Source organism: Maylandia zebra, linkage group LG9 (genome assembly GCF_041146795.1).
Source record: "Maylandia zebra isolate NMK-2024a linkage group LG9, Mzebra_GT3a, whole genome shotgun sequence".
Classification (NCBI taxonomy): domain Eukaryota; kingdom Metazoa; phylum Chordata; class Actinopteri; order Cichliformes; family Cichlidae; genus Maylandia; species Maylandia zebra.
In genome coordinates this window covers 36,589,435-36,609,595 of record NC_135175.1, presented here as the reverse complement: position 1 = coordinate 36,609,595, position 20,161 = coordinate 36,589,435, and the positions used below count along the sequence as shown (strand labels likewise).

General features: G+C 46.3%; 2 protein-coding genes across 2 annotated transcripts; one reads left to right on the top strand and one right to left on the bottom strand.

Moving 5' to 3' along the window:
* The first annotated feature begins 286 nt into the window (after window positions 1-286).
* On the top strand, window positions 287-9,788 carry LOC106675686 (dynein axonemal heavy chain 5). The gene is made up of 22 exons (XM_076888614.1): window positions 287-505; window positions 647-751; window positions 1,238-1,351; window positions 1,433-1,609; window positions 1,835-2,029; window positions 2,105-2,260; window positions 2,336-2,518; window positions 2,818-2,988; window positions 4,439-4,690; window positions 4,782-4,908; window positions 4,988-5,259; window positions 5,328-5,492; window positions 5,793-6,010; window positions 6,138-6,193; window positions 6,288-6,409; window positions 6,527-6,677; window positions 6,805-7,004; window positions 7,087-7,275; window positions 7,876-8,008; window positions 8,110-8,318; window positions 8,394-8,615; window positions 8,895-9,788. The coding sequence occupies exons 1-22, from the start codon at window positions 314-316 to the stop codon at window positions 9,126-9,128; spliced, it is 3,843 nt and encodes a 1,280-aa protein (XP_076744729.1). The 5' UTR covers window positions 287-313; the 3' UTR covers window positions 9,129-9,788.
* Window positions 9,789-9,803: 15 nt separating this feature from the next.
* cavin4b (caveolae associated protein 4b) lies at window positions 9,804-17,717 on the bottom strand. The gene is made up of 2 exons (XM_004575557.6): window positions 17,054-17,717; window positions 9,804-13,042 (listed from the first exon to the last, which is right to left on the bottom strand). The coding sequence occupies exons 1-2, from the start codon at window positions 17,414-17,416 to the stop codon at window positions 12,464-12,466; spliced, it is 942 nt and encodes a 313-aa protein (XP_004575614.1). The 5' UTR covers window positions 17,417-17,717; the 3' UTR covers window positions 9,804-12,463.
* Between the last annotated feature and the right edge of the window lie 2,444 nt (window positions 17,718-20,161).

Here is a 20,161-nt window from a genome sequence, read left to right as displayed (position 1 = left end):
GGTTTCTTCCTGTTAAAAGGGAGTTTTTCCTTCCCACTGTTGCCAAAGTGCTTGCTCATAGGAGGTCATATGATTGTTGGGTTTTTCTCTGTATGTATGAAGCGCCTTCAGGCGACTTATGTTGTGATTTGGCGCTATATAAATAAAATTGAATTGAATTGAATTGAATTCTGTTTACTTTGACATGATTGTGATAAAACATAAAGACAGGAAATGCAGCAAGAAGCCAAACAGACATCCCGCTGCAGTAAAATGATTCTAAGTTGGTAGATCTGCACTGAGAGCAGATTTCATGAACGCATGAACTGAGGTGATGTTTGACGTCTCGGTGCTGCAGGACTCCATCACAGAGGAGGTGGTGGAGCTGCTCGCTCCTTACCTCCACATGGACGACTACAACATGGAGACGGCCAAGAGGATCTGTGGGAACGTGGCGGGGCTCTGCTCCTGGACTCAGGCCATGGTCGACTTCTTCAGCATCAACAAGGAGGTTCTTCCTCTGAAGGTGAACGCAGAGCTGTCAGTATCCATGAGAGCAGGAGCCAGCCTGACACAGGCGCTCATTATAGTGTGTGTGTGTGTGTGTGTGTGTGTGTGTGTGTGTGTGTGTGTGTGTGTGTGTGTGTGTGCGTGCGTGCGTGCGCAGGCTAACCTGGCCATGCAGGAGGCCCGTCTGCTGGTGGCTCAGGCTGAACTCACTAAGGCTCAGGAACAGCTGGATGCTAAACAGCTGGAGCTGGACGCGGTGCAGGTAAAGTGTGTTTGTGTTCCCGCTCTCAGACTGTCGTCTTTAATAAAGACTGAACTGAAGTCAGTCAAATCTCTAATCATGAGGCAGTTTCCTGTTTCACTGTCACTGCAGGTTTTCGACTCTCTTCAGTTTTATTTGGGTTCAAAGTCTTGTAGAGTTTCTGTGCACAGCAGCATTTCAGCCTTCCTCTGTTTTGGTGGTTAAACAGCAGCCGTAACAAGAAATGAGGGAAAATACAAACTTCGTGGTCACTGGTTTGTTGATTTTATGGTTTATTGAGTATTGAACCTTCTGAGAATCATGACCATCTGTAGTTCAGCAGTTTGCTATCAGTTAAATCTGTCTTTGTGAAACTCGCTGACTCGTTTGGACACTTTAGTTTTTCGTCTCCACTCATTTGGTACTCTCTCTTCTTTTTGCACTGATAACATTTTAATCGATTATTATGTTTAAAGTTTGGTAAATGTGTCTGATCTGGACCTTCAGGCGCTTTACGACGCTGCCATGAAGGAGAAGCAGGACCTGGAGGATGACGCCCAGGCCTGCCGCCGGAAGATGGCCAACGCTCGCGCTCTGATCGACGGCCTGGGAGGAGAAAAGGTCAGCTTCTACCTTCCATCCATCTAACGGTTCATTGGTCCATCGTTCCTTCATCTCACACCTCGTCTTGTTGTGCCTCAGGTCCGTTGGACCGACAGCAGCGCGGGGTTTCAGACTCAGATCAAACACCTGGTGGGGGACGTCCTTCTGGCCACAGGCTTCCTGTCCTACGCCGGCCCCTTTAACCAGGAGTACCGCAGCCTGCTGCTGACGCTGTGGAGGAAAGAGATGGAGGAGAAGCTCCTCCCCTTCAGTCCCGTAAGATGTCACAGCTGAACGTTTATACAGAGAATCCACAGACAGTAGGAGTGTGTCCCAGAGACACAGATACCTGCAGCTCAGACAAAGCAGCCATATTATTGGTTAGATGATGAAACACATCACAGCCGCCTTGTTTCTGTTGGTTCTTAAACACGAGGAACCAAACCCTGCTGAACGAGCTCGTTCTGACCTGCTGATGATGTAACTCCGTTTCTCCTGCAGGAGCTGAACGTGATTGGTCTGCTGGTGGACAACGCCACAGTGAGCGAGTGGAACCTGCAGGGTTTACCCAGCGACGACCTGTCCATCCAGAACGGCATCGTGGTGACGAAGGCGTCCCGCTACCCGCTGCTGATAGACCCCCAGGGCCAGGGCAAGACCTGGATCCAGAACAGAGAGCGAGACCAGCAGCTGCAGGTGAGAGCGTCAGCACGTGACTCAAAGTCCGAGCGCTTCGCTGACTGTTCGTGATTTTCTTCTTCTGTGGCTCAGGTGACGTCTTTGAACCACAAATACTTCCGTTCCCACCTGGAGGACAGCCTGTCTCTTGGGCGCCCCCTGCTGCTGGAGGACGTTGGTGAGGAACTGGACCCCGTCCTGGACAACATACTGGACAAAAACTACATCAAGTCTGGCTCCACTTACAAGGTAAAACAGCTGATCTGGACCGGAGGCTAAACGAGGAAGAAGACACAGTAACGGATGTTTCTCCTCCTCCTGCAGGTGAAGATTGGAGACAAGGAGGTGGATGTAATGAAGGGCTTCACGCTCTACATTACCACCAAGATGGCCAACCCAGCATACAGCCCTGAGGTCAGCGCCAGGACGGCCGTGGTGGACTTCACCGTCACTCAGAGAGGCCTGGAGGACCAGCTGCTGGGACGGGTCATCCTGCTGGAGAAGCAGGTCACTCCACCCGCCAGTTATCCAATCAGTGACGTAGTTAATGAGTTAGCTAGTTACATTTCCTACGGTATGTTTGAAGGCCATTGTAGCGCTCGGCACGTCCACATTAAGATGTTTTACACCACACACTCATGCTGTCTGCTTTATGTTGGTGGGAACGTCTGAACCCACGTGTCCGTCCAACATCTCAGCGGAGGCCAAACAGGCCACGAACAAAGATAAAGTTTCTGTGCACTGAACTGAAGGTGGATTAAATATGTCTGCCCTCATTTTGAAATGATTCCCGTGTTCTGATGAAGGAGATGGAGGCAGAGCGAGTGAAGCTCCTGGAGGAGGTGACGTCCAACAAGAGGAAGATGCAGGAGCTGGAGGACAGCCTGCTGTTCAGGCTCACCAGCACACAGGGCTCGCTGGTGGAGGACCAGTCTCTGATCGAGGTGCTGAGCGTCACCAAGATCACCGCTCAGGAGGTACCAGCTGCTCCTTCACTGCGTCTCCTTAATTCAATTCAATTCAATTCAATTCAATTTTATTTATATAGCGCCAAATCACAACAAAAGTCACCTCAAGGCGCTTCATAGATACAGAGAAAAACCCAACAATCATATGACCCCTTATGAGCAGCACTTTGGCGACAGTGGGAAGGAAAAACTCCCTTTTAACAGGAAGAAACCTCCAGCAGAACCAGGCTCAGGGAGGGGCGTGGCCATCTGCTGCGACCGGTTGGGGTGAGAGAAGGAAGACGGGATAAAAGTTATTGTCTGATGCATGTTTGTAATGTTCATCGAGGAAAACATTTAAAAATCATCAGCTGCACTCTATTAACGTCCAAGGATAAAAGTCTGCAGCTGGAATGTGAAGAATAAATCCGCTGTAAGGGTCACAAAATGGGGGGGGGGCGCCCCCTAGGGGAGGCGCAGAGCCCTTGCGGGGGGTGGGGGGCACAGTATGAATAAAATAAAATAAATTTTATAAATAAAATAAATAAATTTTTTTTAAAAAGCGGGATCAGCGCTGGGCTCTTCAAATCACGGACAAACAGTATCCCACATTCTTGATTTTTAGTTCACAAACACGTTTTACTTTACAAACACTTGTTGTAATGACTAACTGCTCCTGACATGTTGGAGATGTTTGCTCTTTATACAGTAAAGTTACAGTGAGATACAAATAACATCAGGCTGATCCTGCCACGATTTGTTCCCTCGGTTCAAATCACAGACAAACAGGATCTCACAGCTGTTTATGTTTTTAAATTTTGCACAGAGAGGCATTTTTTGAAAAATGTATTGACAGCAATGTTGAATATTATTACACAGGAAAAAACAACTACATGTAAAATAATCACAGCGTGACGCCTCTGCCTTTGTAAACGGAGGGACAGTAACTGCGTGTATGTAAGCGTGTAAAACCTGCAGACAGTCAGATTAACAGTATTTTGTCTCTATCTGCCATTCTGCAGTTCATCTCATATAAACAATAACGTGACGCACAGCGTGATGTGAAAAAAAAGCACATACTTTTGACGTTGCGTGACGAACTCCGTATTCCTCGTCCACACGTAAACGCAAAAACTGAGTTTTCAAAAATCTCCATCCTGACAGGATTTTTAAAAATCTCAGTTTTCGGTGATTCGAAACGCCGTTTACGTGTGGACGAAAGCCCCAAACACATAGAAACAGCTGCGTTTTCAAAATTACCCGTGTAAGTGTGGCGTAAAAGAGTTAGTACTTATATTATTGTTGTTGTTATTACAGTTTACTGTTATTTGTTTAATTATTTACTAAATGTTTGTGGTGTGAAATAAACTGCGATGGAGTTTGAAAACTAAATATGTGTGTGTGGTTGGAGGAGGTGTTTGGGGGTGGTGGTAAAAAAAGTTTGGGAGCCGCTAAGTCAGCGAGTCCTTTTATCTTCCAGGTAAGTGAGAAGCTGACGGTTGCCGCGGAGACAGAGGTGAAGATTAACCAGGCCAGGGAGGAGTACCGGCCAGTGGCCACCAGGGGGAGCATCCTCTACTTCCTGATTGTGGAGATGTCGCTGGTGAACGTCATGTACCAGACGTCGCTGCGGCAGTTTCTCGGGCTTTTTGATTCGTCCATGCAGAACTCGGCCAGGTCGCAGGTCACCTCCAAACGCATTAGCAACATCATCAGCTTCCTCACCTACCAGGTGCTCCTCATCAGCGCACACCTCAGGGCTGTCCTTTCTTTCCTGTAACGTGGACTCGAGTGGAGGTTCAGGATGTTTGTCTGTCCCTCAGGTGTACCGTTACACAGCCAGAGGTCTGTACGAGGAACACAAGCTGCTCTTCACTCTGCTGTTGGCTCTAAAGATCGACCTGCAGGCCCGAATCATCTCGCACGTGGAGGTGCTCACCTTCATCAAAGGTTACCTTCTCCTCCTCCTTTCTTCTCCTGCATCCTCCAGAGTCCTTTGAGAGTGAAAGTGGTTTCTCTCTCGGTGTAGGTGGAGCCTCTCTGGACCTGAACTCTGTAGAATCGAAGCCACGGCGCTGGATCCTGGACCAGACCTGGCTGAACCTGGTGCAGCTGTCCAGCCTGCCTGCGTTCTTCCAGATTCTGAACCAGGTGAACCAGAACGAGCGCGCCTGGAAAGCGTGGTTCGACCATCCAGCGCCAGAAGACGCCCCGCTGCCCGATGGCTACGAGGAGAAGCTCGACACCTTCCGGAAGCTTCTGCTCATCCGGAGCTGGTGCCCCGACCGGACCATCGCTCAGGTCTGACTGCTGATTTGATCTGACAGAGCAGACTGGTTAATGTGGAGGCTAACAGCTGATGGTTGCAGGCGCGGCGCTACATCTCAGATTCTCTGGGCCAACAGTACGCCGAAGGCACGGTCCTGGACTTGGACGCCATGTTGGCAGAGAGCAACAACCAAACACCGATGGTGTGTCTGCTGTCGATGGGCTCCGACCCGACTGAGAACATCGAGAGATTAGCCAAGAATAAGGTGAGGGCGAGTGGTGAAAGGGCGGAGGTGAACGATGATGTAATAAAAAGGAAAAACATCGGAAACTACCGAAATAATTAATACTAAGTACGAATAATATAGTCATAAATCCTATTTAAGCAAGTGATCGGATATTTACTTTAAACCTAAAGAGTGCAGATGACCGGGGTACACAAGAAAATACAGAAATAATTTTTGTGTATTTATAGAAAAATTGCTGAAAGTACAGGAGCAAAAGCAAATTAAGAAAAAACACTGATTTATTTTGTTAAAGCCTAGATTTGATTTTTTTTGCTGCAGGGGGCGCCGTGCCATCCCATCTCCATGGGTCAGGGCCAAGAGGTTCACGCTCGCAGGCTATTGGCCAACAGCATGCTGGACGGCGGCTGGCTCCTCCTCCAGAACTGCCACCTGGGACTGGACTTCCTGGATGAGCTGCTGGAGACGGTCACATCAGCCGTGCCGGAGAGCGCGCACAAAGATTTCCGAGTGTGGCTGACGACCGACGTGCACCCCAGGTAACAATGACGAGGTCTGAGGTCCTGCTTTAAGTCCTGGTGGCTCCTCTGCAGGTTTACTTTACGGCACATTTAGTCTCAGCTTAAACCAGCAGAGCTGCTTGACTGTGTTTGTGTTTGTGAGCAGGTTCCCCATCACCTTCCTTCAGTCCTCCATCAAGTTCACCAATGAACCTCCTCTTGGTAGGAGACGTGATCCTGATGAACTCGTGAATTTTTATTGATCCTTCGCTGTCTTTCACTTTCCCACTTATTTTATTTTATCTGTCGGCATCAGGCATGAAAGCCGGTCTGAAGAGGACTTTTAATGGTGTCACTCAGGACCAGCTAGAGATCAGCAACCTGCCTCAGTGGAAGCCTCTGCTGTACGCTGTGGCCTTCCTCCACACCACCGTGCAGGTATCTGCCAACACCCACACGATCAGATTCATAAATCCACCGTTTCTTTGTGGAAAACAGCTCCTGTAAGATCATTCTGATGTTATCATTTCTCCTTCTTCTTCTTTATCCCATCAGGAGCGTCGTAAGTTCGGTCCGCTCGGCTGGAACATCCCCTACGAGTTCAACCAGGCAGATTTTACCTCCAGCATCCAGTTTGTGCAGAACCACCTGGACAACCTGGACGTGAAGAGAGGCGTGAACTGGAGCTGTCTGCGCTACATGCTCGGTCAGTCTCTTTAAACCTGCTCTGTTCTTTCCACCGTAACGTTTCATCCATCAGATTATGAGAGAAACCTCAAACCCTCCAGGTCTCCAGAAATCTTCCTGACTCTTTCTTCACGTCTGCTCTCCAGGTGAAGTCCAGTATGGCGGTCGGGTGACGGATGACTTGGACAAACGGCTCCTCAACACGTTCACGAGTGTCTGGTTCAGTGAGAGCACCTTCAGTGAAGCTTTCTGCTTCTTTAAGGGCTACAGCATCCCTGCCAAGGCCAAGAGCATCCAGGAGGTCCTGCAGCACATCGAGGGGCTGCCGCTGGTCGACTCACCGGAGGTCCGAGCACGCTCAGAGACGGGACGCGTCCACACTGAGGCAGTACTAGCCCAGTCACATGTCACATTTCTCCTGTTTACAGGTGTTTGGACTCCACCCCAACGCTGACATCACCTACCAGACCAACCTGGCGAATGACACGCTGAGCACCATAATCAACATCCAACCGAAGGACACCGGAGGCGGGGCCGGGGAGACCAGGGAGGCCAGCGTGCAGAGACTAGCCAATGAGATGCTGGAGAAGCTGCCACCTGACTACATCCCACATGAGGTGTTTGTTTAGCACCGAACGGCCGACCCAAAACTCGACGAAGAACACAATCCCACCAATCAGCCGTCAGCTAGCTTAGCTTAGCATGAATACTGGAAACAGCTGAGCTGCTGTGTAAGCAACAAGCTGCCAAGTTAAAAACAAAAATGTGCTCATGTTCAAAGCAGCTTTGTTAGGCTCAAGAAACACATGCAGCTCTGTGCAGCTCAAACAAACAGTGTGCTAATACACGAGTGTCAGAGATGCAGGTGAGCAGCTTTGGGTACGTTTGGACCGAGCCAGGGTAGCTGTTTCCTGTCTCTAATGTTTATGCTAAGCTAACATTATTGAACTTTGACAGGAAGTGAAAAAGAATGCAGAGATAAATATGACAAAGCACAGTGTGGTTGTACTCTAGAGCCCGGCTGCTAACCCCGACCGTCGCCCAGTGAATGATGGAAACGAGTGAATAGATTTCAGACAGCAGATTTGTCAGCGTCTGATTCTTTTAGATGAATTCAGACTTTAAATCATCAGCAGAATCTGGCATCTCTGAACCATCAAACACGAACACGTTCATGAGTCCTCTGGAGAAACATGATGCCTCTGTGTGTTTTGAAGGTCAAAGGTCAACTCCAGAAGATGGATCCTCTTCAGCCAATGAACATCTTCCTCCGACAGGAGTTGGACCGAATGCAGCGTGTCATCAGCAGCGTACGGAGCACGCTCACTGACCTCAGACTGGCCATCGATGGTCAGTCACACACACACACACACACACACACACACACACACACACACACACACACACGTGTTCACTGACGCTCGATCTGACTCGTGCTTCCGCCGTTGCAGGGACCATCATCATGTCTGAAGACCTGCGCGACGCCCTCGACAGCATGTTCGATGCTCGGATCCCGCGCCTGTGGCTGAGGCTCAGCTGGCCGTCGGCCACGCTCGGCTTCTGGTTCAGCGAGCTGCTGGAGAGGAACCAGCAGCTCAGCGCGTGGATCAGCGCCGGCCGGCCCAACCAGTTCTGGCTCACCGGCTTCTTCAACCCGCAGGTTGGTTCGTTGTTCCGGAAATCTGGAGTTTTGGAATTCTTCAGTTTTCTTTCCGAATGTTTTTTGTTTCTTTAGGGTTTCCTGACCGCCATGCGCCAGGAGACGACACGCTCCAACCTGTCCAGGGGCTGGGCCTTGGACACGGTCACCCTTAGCAACGATGTCACCAAGATGATGAGGGAGGACGTCTCAGCTCCGCCCCCTGAAGATGTGGGTGGAGTCTATATCTATGGCCTCTTTCTGGATGGAGCGGGATGGGACAGACGTGGCGCCAAACTCGCTGAGGCTCCGCCCAAAGTTTGTCTTTTTAAAATCAGTGTTTTTTTACTTAAATTAAAATAATAAACTGAAGCTTTAAAAAACTTCAGCGTTCAAAAGTCCAACGTTTTACTGTTTCTGTATTTTTTTGTAAATTAACATAAAAACATTTTAAGAGTTTTTAAAGATTCATCTAATGAAAAATTATGAATTATTAAATGATTCAGAAACTAAATCTAAACTAAAGTTTAGGAACTAAATGAAATCAAAGTATTTTTGTTTTTGCTCAGTAATAATAAGTTTGTCTCGGCCCCTCAGGTCCTCTTCACCCCCCTCCCTGTGGTCCACGTCTTCGCCGTCAGCTCAGCCAACACGGCCGACAGTAAGCGCCCCCCTGGCGGCGGGGGGGCGGTCAGCCTGTACTCGTGTCCCGTCTACAAGAAGCCTCGACGCACCGACCTGAACTTCATCTTCTCCCTGCAGCTGAGGAGCGTGCAGCCGCCCGAGCACTGGACGCTGCGAGGCGCCGCGCTGCTCTGCGACTGCAAGTGATCCAAACGTTGTTGTTCCACAGACACGGACAGACACTGACCGTGGGGCTCTGCTGCGTCTCACTCAGACCTCCCCACAGTTTCAGTTTGAGCTTTTTTATTCTGATGTTCTGATAGTTTCCATTTTTCTTCAGCACCAAACATGTTTGTAGGTTTTTAGTCTGTTAAATTTATGAAAATCAAAATGTTTCCACCTCTTCTCCCTGCAAGTCTCTAATAATAATAATAATAATAATAATAATAATAATAATAATAATAATAATGATAATAATAATAATAATAATAATAATAATAATAATAGTAACATTAATGATTTTGTATGTGACCTCACACAGTAAAGCTGATGTGAGGATCATCACAGTTTTGGTGATTGTCGAACTTAATGCATAAAATAATAATTTTTTTAATTAAAAAACTTTCCATCTGTCATTTCCTGAGTGTTTCAAAATAAAAGTCCTGTCTTTCATGTTTTGAATGTGAGGCTGTTCCTGTGATGCCTTCAAATCTGGTTCAGTCTGCAGTTTTTTACAGTTCAGACCCAAAGTGACTCAAACATTTACTTAAAAGAGGTTTTTGTTCGTCTGGGTTTTCCTGCTCAGCAGCGCTAAACAGGCAAAACACACAAACAGAAAGAAACAGGAAAATATGTGTTTCTGTGAACAACGCAGCAGCAAAATGAAAGACCAGGATTTATTTTTTAATGATTGACAAAAACATTAAATGATCATGTTTATTTTCACATAAATGTTCCATCGGTCCTTCTTTTAGAAGAAGTTTAGAAATTAAAAATACTAATAACACAGCAGGAAAAAGCCAACAGCACGAGTCCTGAAAGGCTTAAAGAGAAAATAAACGCACAAAGAATGAAACGAAAAGGCACAAAACCTCAAAACAAGAGTGAATTAAATCTGACCGACACACAAAGATGCTAAAAGCCCCAAACATGAACCTGTGAGGTCACTAATGTCTGTGTGTGTGTGGGTGTACATGTTTACATGTCTTTGTGGGGACCAACATGCCCGTCCCCACAAGTTTGAAGACATTTTTGGGACTCAGGATGTGGTTTTAGTGTCAGGGACAGTCGGGTCAGGGTTAGGCATTCAGTCTTAATGGTTAGAGTAAAAGGCTGAGGAGAGCATGATGTCAAATAGATGTCCCCACAAGGATATGAAAACACAACCGTGTGTGTGTGTTACTGTGAATTTGTGAGACAAGTGAAGATTTCAGAATCAGTGAATCACCAATCACTTCCTGTTGGTGAAGAAGAGCAGACTCCTCTTCACCAACAGAAATGAAGAAGCTTTTATTTTGACGAGCTCAGCCACGAGCAGAGGCGACCCTGCAGAGGTGAAGGTCACAGTCAGAATCAGCGCCAGAGAACCGCACGAGGACGGCCTCACTGGTCACGGCTGAGTTCACTATGTGATGGTAACAAGCTGATTATTACAGAACAGGAAACACACGTCTGCTCATCAAACACCAGCTGCTGCTGCTTTCATCAGTCTGCCAACAAAACCTCACAAGAAAGAAGTTTGTGTGAGTTTGCAGCGTTCCTCTAAACTGAAAACTAAAACAGACTGAAAATGGGAGCATGCAGCCGCACTCGAGAGTCAGGCAGCTTCAATGTGTTTGTCTTCATCTGTAGTTACGTTTCATTGGCTGGAAATGTGCTAACTGGAATCATTCATGAGTCCAGATCAGGGGTGCCCAATCCCGGTCCTCGAGAGCTACTATCCTGCAGCTTTTAGATGCATCCCTACTCCAACACAGCTGAATCAAATGGTTTGATCTCTTCAGCATGCCATCATGTTTGGCAAAGGCCTGATAACAAGCCATTCATTAAATCAGGTGTGTGGGAACAAGGATGCATCTAAAAGCTGCAGGACGGTAGCTCTCGAGGACCGGGATTGGGCACCCCTGGTCCAGATGAACAAAAACAAGTGTTTACTGCTCCACGCTGCACGAGTCAAAATCACTCGGACGCGCCCACGTAGGCATTCCGCTAAAACCATGTGACCACCTTTAAACCTGTCGTGAATATAATTTTAGACTTTTCACTTTATTTTGAAAGAACACGTTTGCAGGAAGTGCGGCTGCTGCAGAAACTCTTCACTTTTCACTGGCTTTAATCTTGAAGGTTTCTCCAGATGTGGAACATTCATGCTAAACATTCAACATCTGGCGAGCGTCTCCGTGTAAAACACTGACAAACTCAAACTTTATACGGTAACTGACAGATTTATTCCTCCATTTTCAGGCATTTCACAATGAACTTGGATTAGTTTGATGCTTTTCTTCACGTTGGTGAATAAAACCAGCCAAGAGGCTGATTCCTGCAGAGGAGGAGGCAGAGTGGAGGAATCTGCAGGTCTCTAACACACAACCAGAGCTTCAATCATAACGAGCACATAATAAAACCAGGATCCCCCCGATCGACTCTTTCAGCCTGTTTCCTCTGGATCCAACAGGATCTAACAAACCCCAGCTTCTGCTGGGACACTGGTCATCATGGGAGGAAAAAGATGGCTGCCGTGTTGCTGTTTCCTGTCTTACACCAGCGTTATACTTCCTGTATCTGTTTTCAATCAGAGGATGAACTTAAAGCTTTCAGTCTGCTCTACAACCCACCACCTATCCACACGTCTGCTAAGTGACTGGAAATCAGTAAAACTTCTACCAGACTTTAGTAAATGTTGCATTAAGATGAGCAGACAGATTTTAATCTCAGCATCGCAGATTTTTCAGGACACTGGAAGAGTTCCTGCCGTGGATTTAGATGTTAGTGTTGTGTGGATGATCCCATTCTGTGATCTTTGTGTTACTAACACTGATGCTTTTACACTTTAGGACCCTCGAGACCTCTGCTGCTCAGCCGTCCTGATCGCTGCCTCCACTTTAACCAGAGGCTGTAACCTCTGATCATTTCACCTGCACCGACAGTAAAACTCTTCTCCACAACCAAACGTGCCATAAACCCATCACAGCTTCATCATCAGCTCAGTGTCAGCAACATGCAGACGACCGAGCAGCAGAAACTCTGCAGGGAACATCTGAAGTCTGTTCTTCAGTTTTCCCAGCTCACTGTTTATTGAACACGAGACAGAAAAATAACTTCACTCGGGATTTGATGGTAAATGTCCAGAAGCACACTTGCTCTCAGGAGCCGGGTTTGATGTTCAGTCTGATTGGATCTGTTCTTTGCTCGCTTCCTTCAAGTGTTCAACACAAAATAATCTTTATTTTATTTTTTAATGAATCATTTATTCTTGTACAGCTACCCAAAAACCTTCCTCTCAGTGTGTCTCAGAAGTCCAAAGAAAGGGCGCAGGTCTGGTTTTAGGACAGCTGCTTCATGTCGTACATCGGCACCTCAGATCCCTCCGCTCTGCCCTCGTCTTCGGCCGGCCTGGCAGCGTGAGGGCTGGTCTTGCGGCCCTTGGGAGGAGGGACGGGCAGAGCTCCTTCCGTGACGCCCTCGGCTCCCTCCTGGCCCTCTGCCACAGTCCTCTCCTTCTTCAGGTTGAGCTTGGCTGGGACACTCTTGGTGATGGTGTCCTTCAGCTTCTCTCCCGACTGCTTCAGCCTTTCGCCGGACTGGCGGATCTTCTCGCGCCTCTCGGCCGTCACGATGCGCTCGCCGAGTTTGTTCACCTTGGTGCCCAGGTTCTCGCGGGTCTTGCTCATGTTCTCCTTGGAGAAGGTGGCTTTGAAGCTCTCGATGCGCGTCAGCCCCGTCTTCTTTATGCGGCTGGCTGCCGAGGAGTCGGCCTCCTCCACCACCATGTACTCCTCGTCCGACTCTGGAGGGAGCTCGAACTTGTCGGGCTCCACCTCGGCACTGGCCCGGGCCCCGCCGCTGCTGCTGGGCTCCTCTGGCTCGTTTCCCGGGGCGACAGATTTCACCTCCTGGTCACCCTGAGAAACAGAGAGAGAGAGTGAGAGAGAGAGCAAAGAACAAGCTTGAAAACAAACCGATTCAATGGTCCATGTCTTTTGGTGGACAAAGTTCAGCAGTGATGTCAGATGTAATTGTGTCTTTGTATGAAGTGTGTCATGCAGACTTGTGCTGGGCCGTGATCCTGCATCCAGAAATAACCTGCAGCACCTGTTTCTGCAGCTCAGCGCGCGCCTGCAGGAAGCTAATATCTGCTAGCAGCGCAGAGCAACACGGGATCGCTTTCAGCTCCAGGCTGCGTCACGCCGTGCATCTGTCTGTAACTCTGAGATCAGGTTACGCAGAAAAGCAGAGAGTGAAGCTACAGCTCCACAGTCCCACTCATTCATACTGGGAGCTGCCCAGTAAGCCTGCAGTCTGACCCCACATAGCAAACACCAGCAGCAGGTGTGCTGCTTAAACCAGCCTCCAGTTCAATCAACTCAATGAAAACAGTCCAGATGAGACTGTTTATAATGTTGATCTGTAGTGATGTAGATGTGCTGTGAGCATCATGTGCAGCAGTTTGGACACCAGAGCGGAAAAGAGCCGATCAGGAAATCCGAGCCGCCATCCTGTCGTCTCAGGAAGCTGAAGTTCATACTTTGACGATGGGATCCATAAACGTTGGGCTCAAGTTACTTTGAAATGTCGCGTTCACTGAATGCAGATCACATGGAAATGAATCTAATGAGCAACATGATCCATGAAACATGGAATCCAATCTGATTACTTATGGAGGGTTTAAAAACAAACATCAAAGCTGAACTGATGTTACAAAATGTTCAGATTCTGAAAACTCTTTTTATATTCAGCTTTTACATTTGGTCGACTTTAATCAGTTACACGAACACTGTTATTGCCGTCACACTGTTTATTCCTCATCAGTCTGTTTGATGTTGTAAAAAATGTTTTTCACGACATTTTTTAATGTTTCTGTTCCCAAACTGCTCAGACATCTTCGACTTATTTGTCTGAATAATGTGAATAATCCTGCAGTTAAACCCAAATGAACCTGTTACTTAACTTGTAGTTAGCATGCTAACAGAAGCATCACAGATGTGACACCTGATATGTTTGAGCTGACATTTCCACAGCTCTGATGAACACAGCACACTCAGAGCTGAGCTTCACAGCAGGAAGCAGCTAATGAACGGTAAAAACTCAGCCTCTAAATCGCTCTGATCATCCTGCTGTCGTCGGGTTCATCTGTGCACAAACAGACTGTGAGGCTGTTTGATGCTGAACACACAGCAGTGACTGTGTGCAGCTTTCTGAGGTCATCTTTCCTGAGCTGAGACCAGGACTGAAACCTGAGCTGGATGGACTCGTCCAACAGCAAACAGTTTAACCATTTGACTCATTCTTTGTGGTTAAAAAAAGGAAACTCTGGGACCTCTCTGCTCTGCCAGACTGCAGGAGTAAGGGCCAAATATGGAGGGTTGAAGGCTATGAGCCCATCTGACCTCCTGACATGGGTTGTGTGCTGAGTCCCCACAGCTTTTGCTTCCACTGGGAGGATTTCCTCCATCAGTCTAACTGGGAGCAGGCAGCAGCTAATGAAATGGTTCATAGCCAGAGAGAATGAGGGAGGGCAGACAACTATATTAGGAGATGGAGGAGCTGCAGACTCAGAATAACCTGGTTTGTCAGCAGTCAGCTGGCTCAGTCACTTACAGTACAGCAGCTCTGTGAGCTCAACACGCTTCATTTTCTTCTTACTGCTGTGGAAAAGAAGCAGCTGGGAGGTGTTTCCTAAAGAGGCCTTGGTGGATGTGACTGCCTGCTGTGTAAAAGTCACAGCTCTACATGAGAGGGAACTCCACAGTGTCGTTTATTTAGTCAGAGTGTGATCGTCACTCATTAAGTCTCTGAGAGCTTCAGGATGAGCACAACCACCAAACATCAGCGTTCGTCTAAGAACCGAGAACGTAGCATCACAGGATCTAAAAACTCGAGTTAATGTGAAAATTCACAAAACGTAAACAAGCATGGAAGTCTTTCCTATTTCTGCTTCCATCCCACACGGCGTGATGTTTGCATTTCTGTGTGGCCTCACTGACGGGACTGCAACCTGACGCAGTAACAGAACCACGCCCTGCAGTCACCGCACTAGCTTACATGCTAATTTGAATGCTGAATTCACTGCGTCACTTAAAGTGAATGTTTTAATGTTTAACAAGTGCTTAAATCAGCTGATTCTTCACACAGTGAACTAAAAGCAATGCTCTTTGATGAATTAGGTTTCATTGTGTAACGAAGCATCAGTGTCTCTTTATTGCATAAAATTCACAAATGTGTGTTTGCATCTTTGAGCGTTGCTGGTTTAACAGCTCGTCTTTGTGTAAAAGTTTTGCCCAACTCAGTTATAAAAAGATAAATAATAATCTTTTTATAACTGTTAATAATATATATATATATATATATATATACATATATATATATATATATATATATATATATATTAAATATATATAAAATTGTAGGTTGTGTATCCTTCAGGTGTTAATGGGGTTATTGAAAATGTGTATATGTGCGTATGTGTGTATATACGTAGGTATGGATAGATAGAAACATATATGTGTATATATTAAAAAAAAAAAAAAAAAAAAAAAAAATTACACATAACATATAATGTAATTACAAGGAGGTATTTCTGTAGTCTATTGATACTAGATAGTGGAAAAGGGGTGGGATTAAATAAGCTTATGCTTCTTCCTGCTCCTTTTTGAACATGGACGTTATTTGGAGTTGTGGTTGCTCGTTTTCCTTTTGTTTGCTTTGTTCATTTGTCTCTTTTAATTCTATTTTTTTTTATACTTTTTCAACATGTTCAAAATAAAGATTCAATCAATCAATCAATCAATAATAATAATGATAATCTGAAATCAATAATACGTGAGCTGCATACAAATCTGAAATCAGTCCTCTTTTACTTTAGTTTTCTAAAGTACATGACTCGCTGTGAGCTTCAGGTCTGTGCGGTAACCTTTCAGCACACTGAAGCTTATCCAGGGCTAAAATAACCGCGTCACTGTCATGCTGCCAGCTGCTAACTGTGAAGGCCAAAGAAGTAAAATGAATCCCGGTGTGCTTGTTGCTATTTCAAACCTCAGAGGTTGAGACTGAGACTTTCATCTGCTGGTGTGAATCTTAAAAGAACTCAGATGTGAATCAACAGTGACATAAAAACAAAACGAGGTGGTCACAAACATGCTCTCAAAGAACACAACAGTCATGTTAAACTCCAGTAAAGATCACAACTGCAGCTCACTTTGAGTTTAACATCAGTGACCACCGCCCATCAGCAGTTTGTGTACTTCATAAAAACATCCTGTGACTTTTCTTGGAATTAAAGACCTGGAGGTGAGCGAATGCCTATTTTAGACATAAACCAGCTGGATCCACCTTTACAGTCGTCTTTCGTCAAACACCAGCTGGCCTTATTAACTTCTACAGTCCAAAAGTTCAGTTTGTCCCCTGATGAAACCGGCTGCCAGGATTACTGTGGACTAAAAAAAATAATGATGCAGAGGCTCAAACCCCACAGAACCCCAAAGTGAGCCAATCCATTACTCTGGCTTCTTAATAAAGACATAAAAGAAAGTCCTCTTTCTAAGATTTAGGATTCTTTGTGCTGATAAAACAATGCTAACTGCACTGGTGCTGTATGGTAGGAGCATTTCACCAGGCCACCTTTAGACACAGAACAGTGACAGAGGCTAATCCAGTCCCCCGGGCTGGTAGCTCCAAATTATATCTTTATTATTGGAATTGGTTTTGCTGGTGTTGACTGTTGACAACTGCTGATTTTGTTTGGGTTTGTCATTTCAGATCTACTGAATCAACCATCCACTGATCTTCAAACAAGAAGAACTACATCAGTAATCCCTTGGTTGGATGTCCAGAAGGACTGTTTCCAACATTCCTTGATCCATGAAGCATATTAAGAACAAGAACTTTCTGATACAGAGAACGCGTGAGAGTCTTACCTGATAAATGACCACCCTGAACTTGTTCTTGGCGAGGAGGTCACCCTGAGTGGCCTCCACCTTCTTGACCCTGATGTTCTGGTTCTCCACACGCACCCTGACATCCTTGATGTGCCGGCTGACCTTCCGTGTTTTCTCCAGCAGCCGGTCGACGGTGGAGCTGGTGTTGGCGTGCTCATTGGTCAGTTTGACAACGTCTGCCTGGATGGTTTTGACCGTGCTCTCCAGCTCAAGCTGACGCTCCTCCATGCGCTGCTGTGTGACCTGGACGCTGTCCATGAGGCCCGCCACGCGTTCCAGCAATGCCATGATGCTACCCGCATCATCTCCGCCACCAGTCGTCATCCCCGGTTTATCGGTCATTCTTGCTGCTTGGTTGCTGGTAATATTCTCGTTGCTTGGTCGATCGACTGTTTGTGTCCAGTGATCCAGAGATAAAAGGAACAAAGTAATGAGGAAGAGGAGGATGACTTGGACAGGCAAACTCCAGTAAAATGTACTCCAGTTAAGAGTGAAATTTGAAAGATGTGAAGAACAAAGATATGAATTCGAGGATGACTGTCGAAACACTGGGAATATCCAAAGGAAGACCTCAGAAAGGAAAATTAAAGAAAGCAGGAGGACAGGAGGACCAGATCACCCCTCTACGACTGGAGGGTGACCCTGAAACTGTTCAGATCAACTCATAGACTCCACCCTACTGGGAGAGAAAGGGAGGGGGGTGGGGGTGATCGGAGTCAAGAGGAGGGACGGAGGGAGGCTAAAAAGAGATGAGCTAAAATGCAGTGGGAGCGTTAAAGCGGAAGGTGGACCGGAGCAGTGAGGATCACGTTGATCTGACTTGGTAAGTCACGTTGAGGCCCTGAGGAACACCGAACTAGCCAAAACTTTCCATCAATCAGAGGATTTTTAAGGGGAAATGGATATTACGGGAATGCATGTGTTAATGAGCGAGAGAGATAAAGAGTGACATGGATCCCAGCTTCTCTCTGTGTTCTCGGCTGCTAAAAATACAGCGAGGGTAAAGTGACTCCCTGTGCTTCTTTGGGACGTGAGCATATTAAAAGGAATGGAAACCCCCTCCCATCTATTTCTCCACATCCATCTATCCCCCATCACCTTTTCACTTGTTCTGTCTTAATCCCTCCCTCCAGGTTTAGACGTTTTTGGCACCCCAGGCTTCCAAATGAGCATTCATGATGCTAACACTCGCCTTCACTGCCATCTTTGTTCTTGACTTGAGCCGGGTAGTCCAAGTTTGGATAAGGAAGTGGAGCAAGAGATGGGAGGAGCAAGCAGTCAACATCACGTTGTGATAGGCTGAGCTAACTTTCAGTCAAAGTGAACACATTTTAAAATCATGTCAAGCTCTGCTATCTCACATGCTAATTTTCAAACGCCAGATTTTAGTAGGAGCATGAAGAAGTGTTCAGTGGGAACGCAGAGGCACGATCGAACTGTGACAGGAGGCAGAAACACTTAGTATTGTTGTTTGCTCGTAGACTTAAATTACACCTTTCTTGAAAAAAAAAAGTATTGTTGTTTTATAACACTTAACACTTCTTGATAGGTTCAGTTATACTCGTCTGGGTGCCGGAGTTTCTGCTTTACTGTATTAAACTCTTACAAAGCTAAAGTTTGAACCAGCCCAACAGAACCACAGATATATTCTTTTTCATTCATATTATAATCTGATGTCACCCACTGAGTTGTAGCTGGCACCTACAGTTAGCACATAGCATGTAGCCTTTGCCAGTTAGCTAATTTATCACAATGTTTGCAAAACCACCACCTGTGCTTAATGGTCCAGCTTGCCCACTAAACCCATAAGTTAGCAGTAACATACTGGTCTTCCTAGAAGTTCAGCTTGAGTCTTCCAGGTACAAACATATACTTGGTTGACAGTCTGACAACTGCGGCTAATTGCTGCGATGATAGTGAATAAAAAGACGATCCTAGAGAGGTCGAGCGGGGAATTCTTGATAAAATGACAAAGGGAAGAAGGAAGAGGAAACACTTATGGGCATGTTTGGACATTTACTTTAGGAAAAATGGGAAATAAATGCAGTGATTTATTGCAAACATGCAAGCATACATGGAAAAATAGTGTCTAAGGCAAAAACAGAGTTTGTAGTAATTCTACCTTGATGCTTAAAAGTCAGTATTCTTTATGAACACCTTTATTCTTCAGCTCAGTCTGAACTCTGTCATCTCTGTAAGTTACCACTTGTCAGGGTTTCTGGGTCTTTGACCCAGTATTCCTAGTTCATGTTCACTGTTTATCTACTGCCTGTTCCACTTCCTGTTTTATTGTGTTAGCCTTGGTCTGTGTGCATTATGTTCAGTCCTCTTCCCATTATCATTAGTTCATTATGTTCAGCTGTGTACTCACCGGTCTCTCATTATCACCATTATCACCAGTCTGTGTATTTAAGCCCTCTGTTCTACCCATTCAATGTCGGGTCATTAATGATGTATGTCTGATGTCAATGTCGTCTGTATGTCCAGTCAGTCAGTCAGTCCTTTGTTCATTCGGTCAGCCAGCCATTTCCTCCCTCTGTACTGTTTGCTCACTCCTTCGGCAATAAACATCCACCTTCACCTACCTGCCTGTGAGTCCAGCGTTTGGGTCCTCCTTCTCTCATCCACGACACTACCCTTGACACCACTTCAGTCATGCTGGCGTCCGGCTCCGGGGAGGCCGATCCATGACTGACAGAGTTCCTCTGTCTGTTTCTATCCAGATGTGCTTTCACTGCACTGGCCGTGTGTTTGGCTCAGTATCATGCTGAAACACGAAGCTGCTGATAATCAGATGTCTCCAGATGTTCCCGAATGGTGGCTCAGATTCTGATGTAACTTTTCTGAGTTTATAATTCATCAGTTTATCAAAGATCTCCAACACCTCTGACTGACCTGCAGCTGAAGGCCTCGCACTTCTTCTTCTGTACAGTTTTCTCAGAGTAGGATACACTGCACGCCATATGCCAAGTTTACAGCCAACAGCTCTTTGGGAGTCACCTTGTTGGTGCAAAAATACAATTTTATGTCCATTTAAAAATGAAAAACAAAACAAATGTTTTGTTTGTGACCTGCTTTTGAGCTTAA

Coding starts and splice junctions, on each gene's coding strand:
- LOC106675686 (XM_076888614.1), top strand. CDS start 314: ATGTTTGACGTCTCGGTGCTGCAGGACTCCATCACAGAGGAGGTGGTG. Junction 752..1,237: donor TGGAGCTGGACGCGGTGCAG/GTAAAGTGTGTT, acceptor CTGGACCTTCAG/GCGCTTTACGACGCTGCCAT. Junction 1,352..1,432: donor ACGGCCTGGGAGGAGAAAAG/GTCAGCTTCTAC, acceptor GTTGTGCCTCAG/GTCCGTTGGACCGACAGCAG.
- cavin4b (XM_004575557.6), bottom strand. CDS start 17,416: ATGACCGATAAACCGGGGATGACGACTGGTGGCGGAGATGATGCGGGT. Junction 13,043..17,053: donor TCAGGGTGGTCATTTATCAG/GTAAGACTCTCA, acceptor TCTGTTTCTCAG/GGTGACCAGGAGGTGAAATC.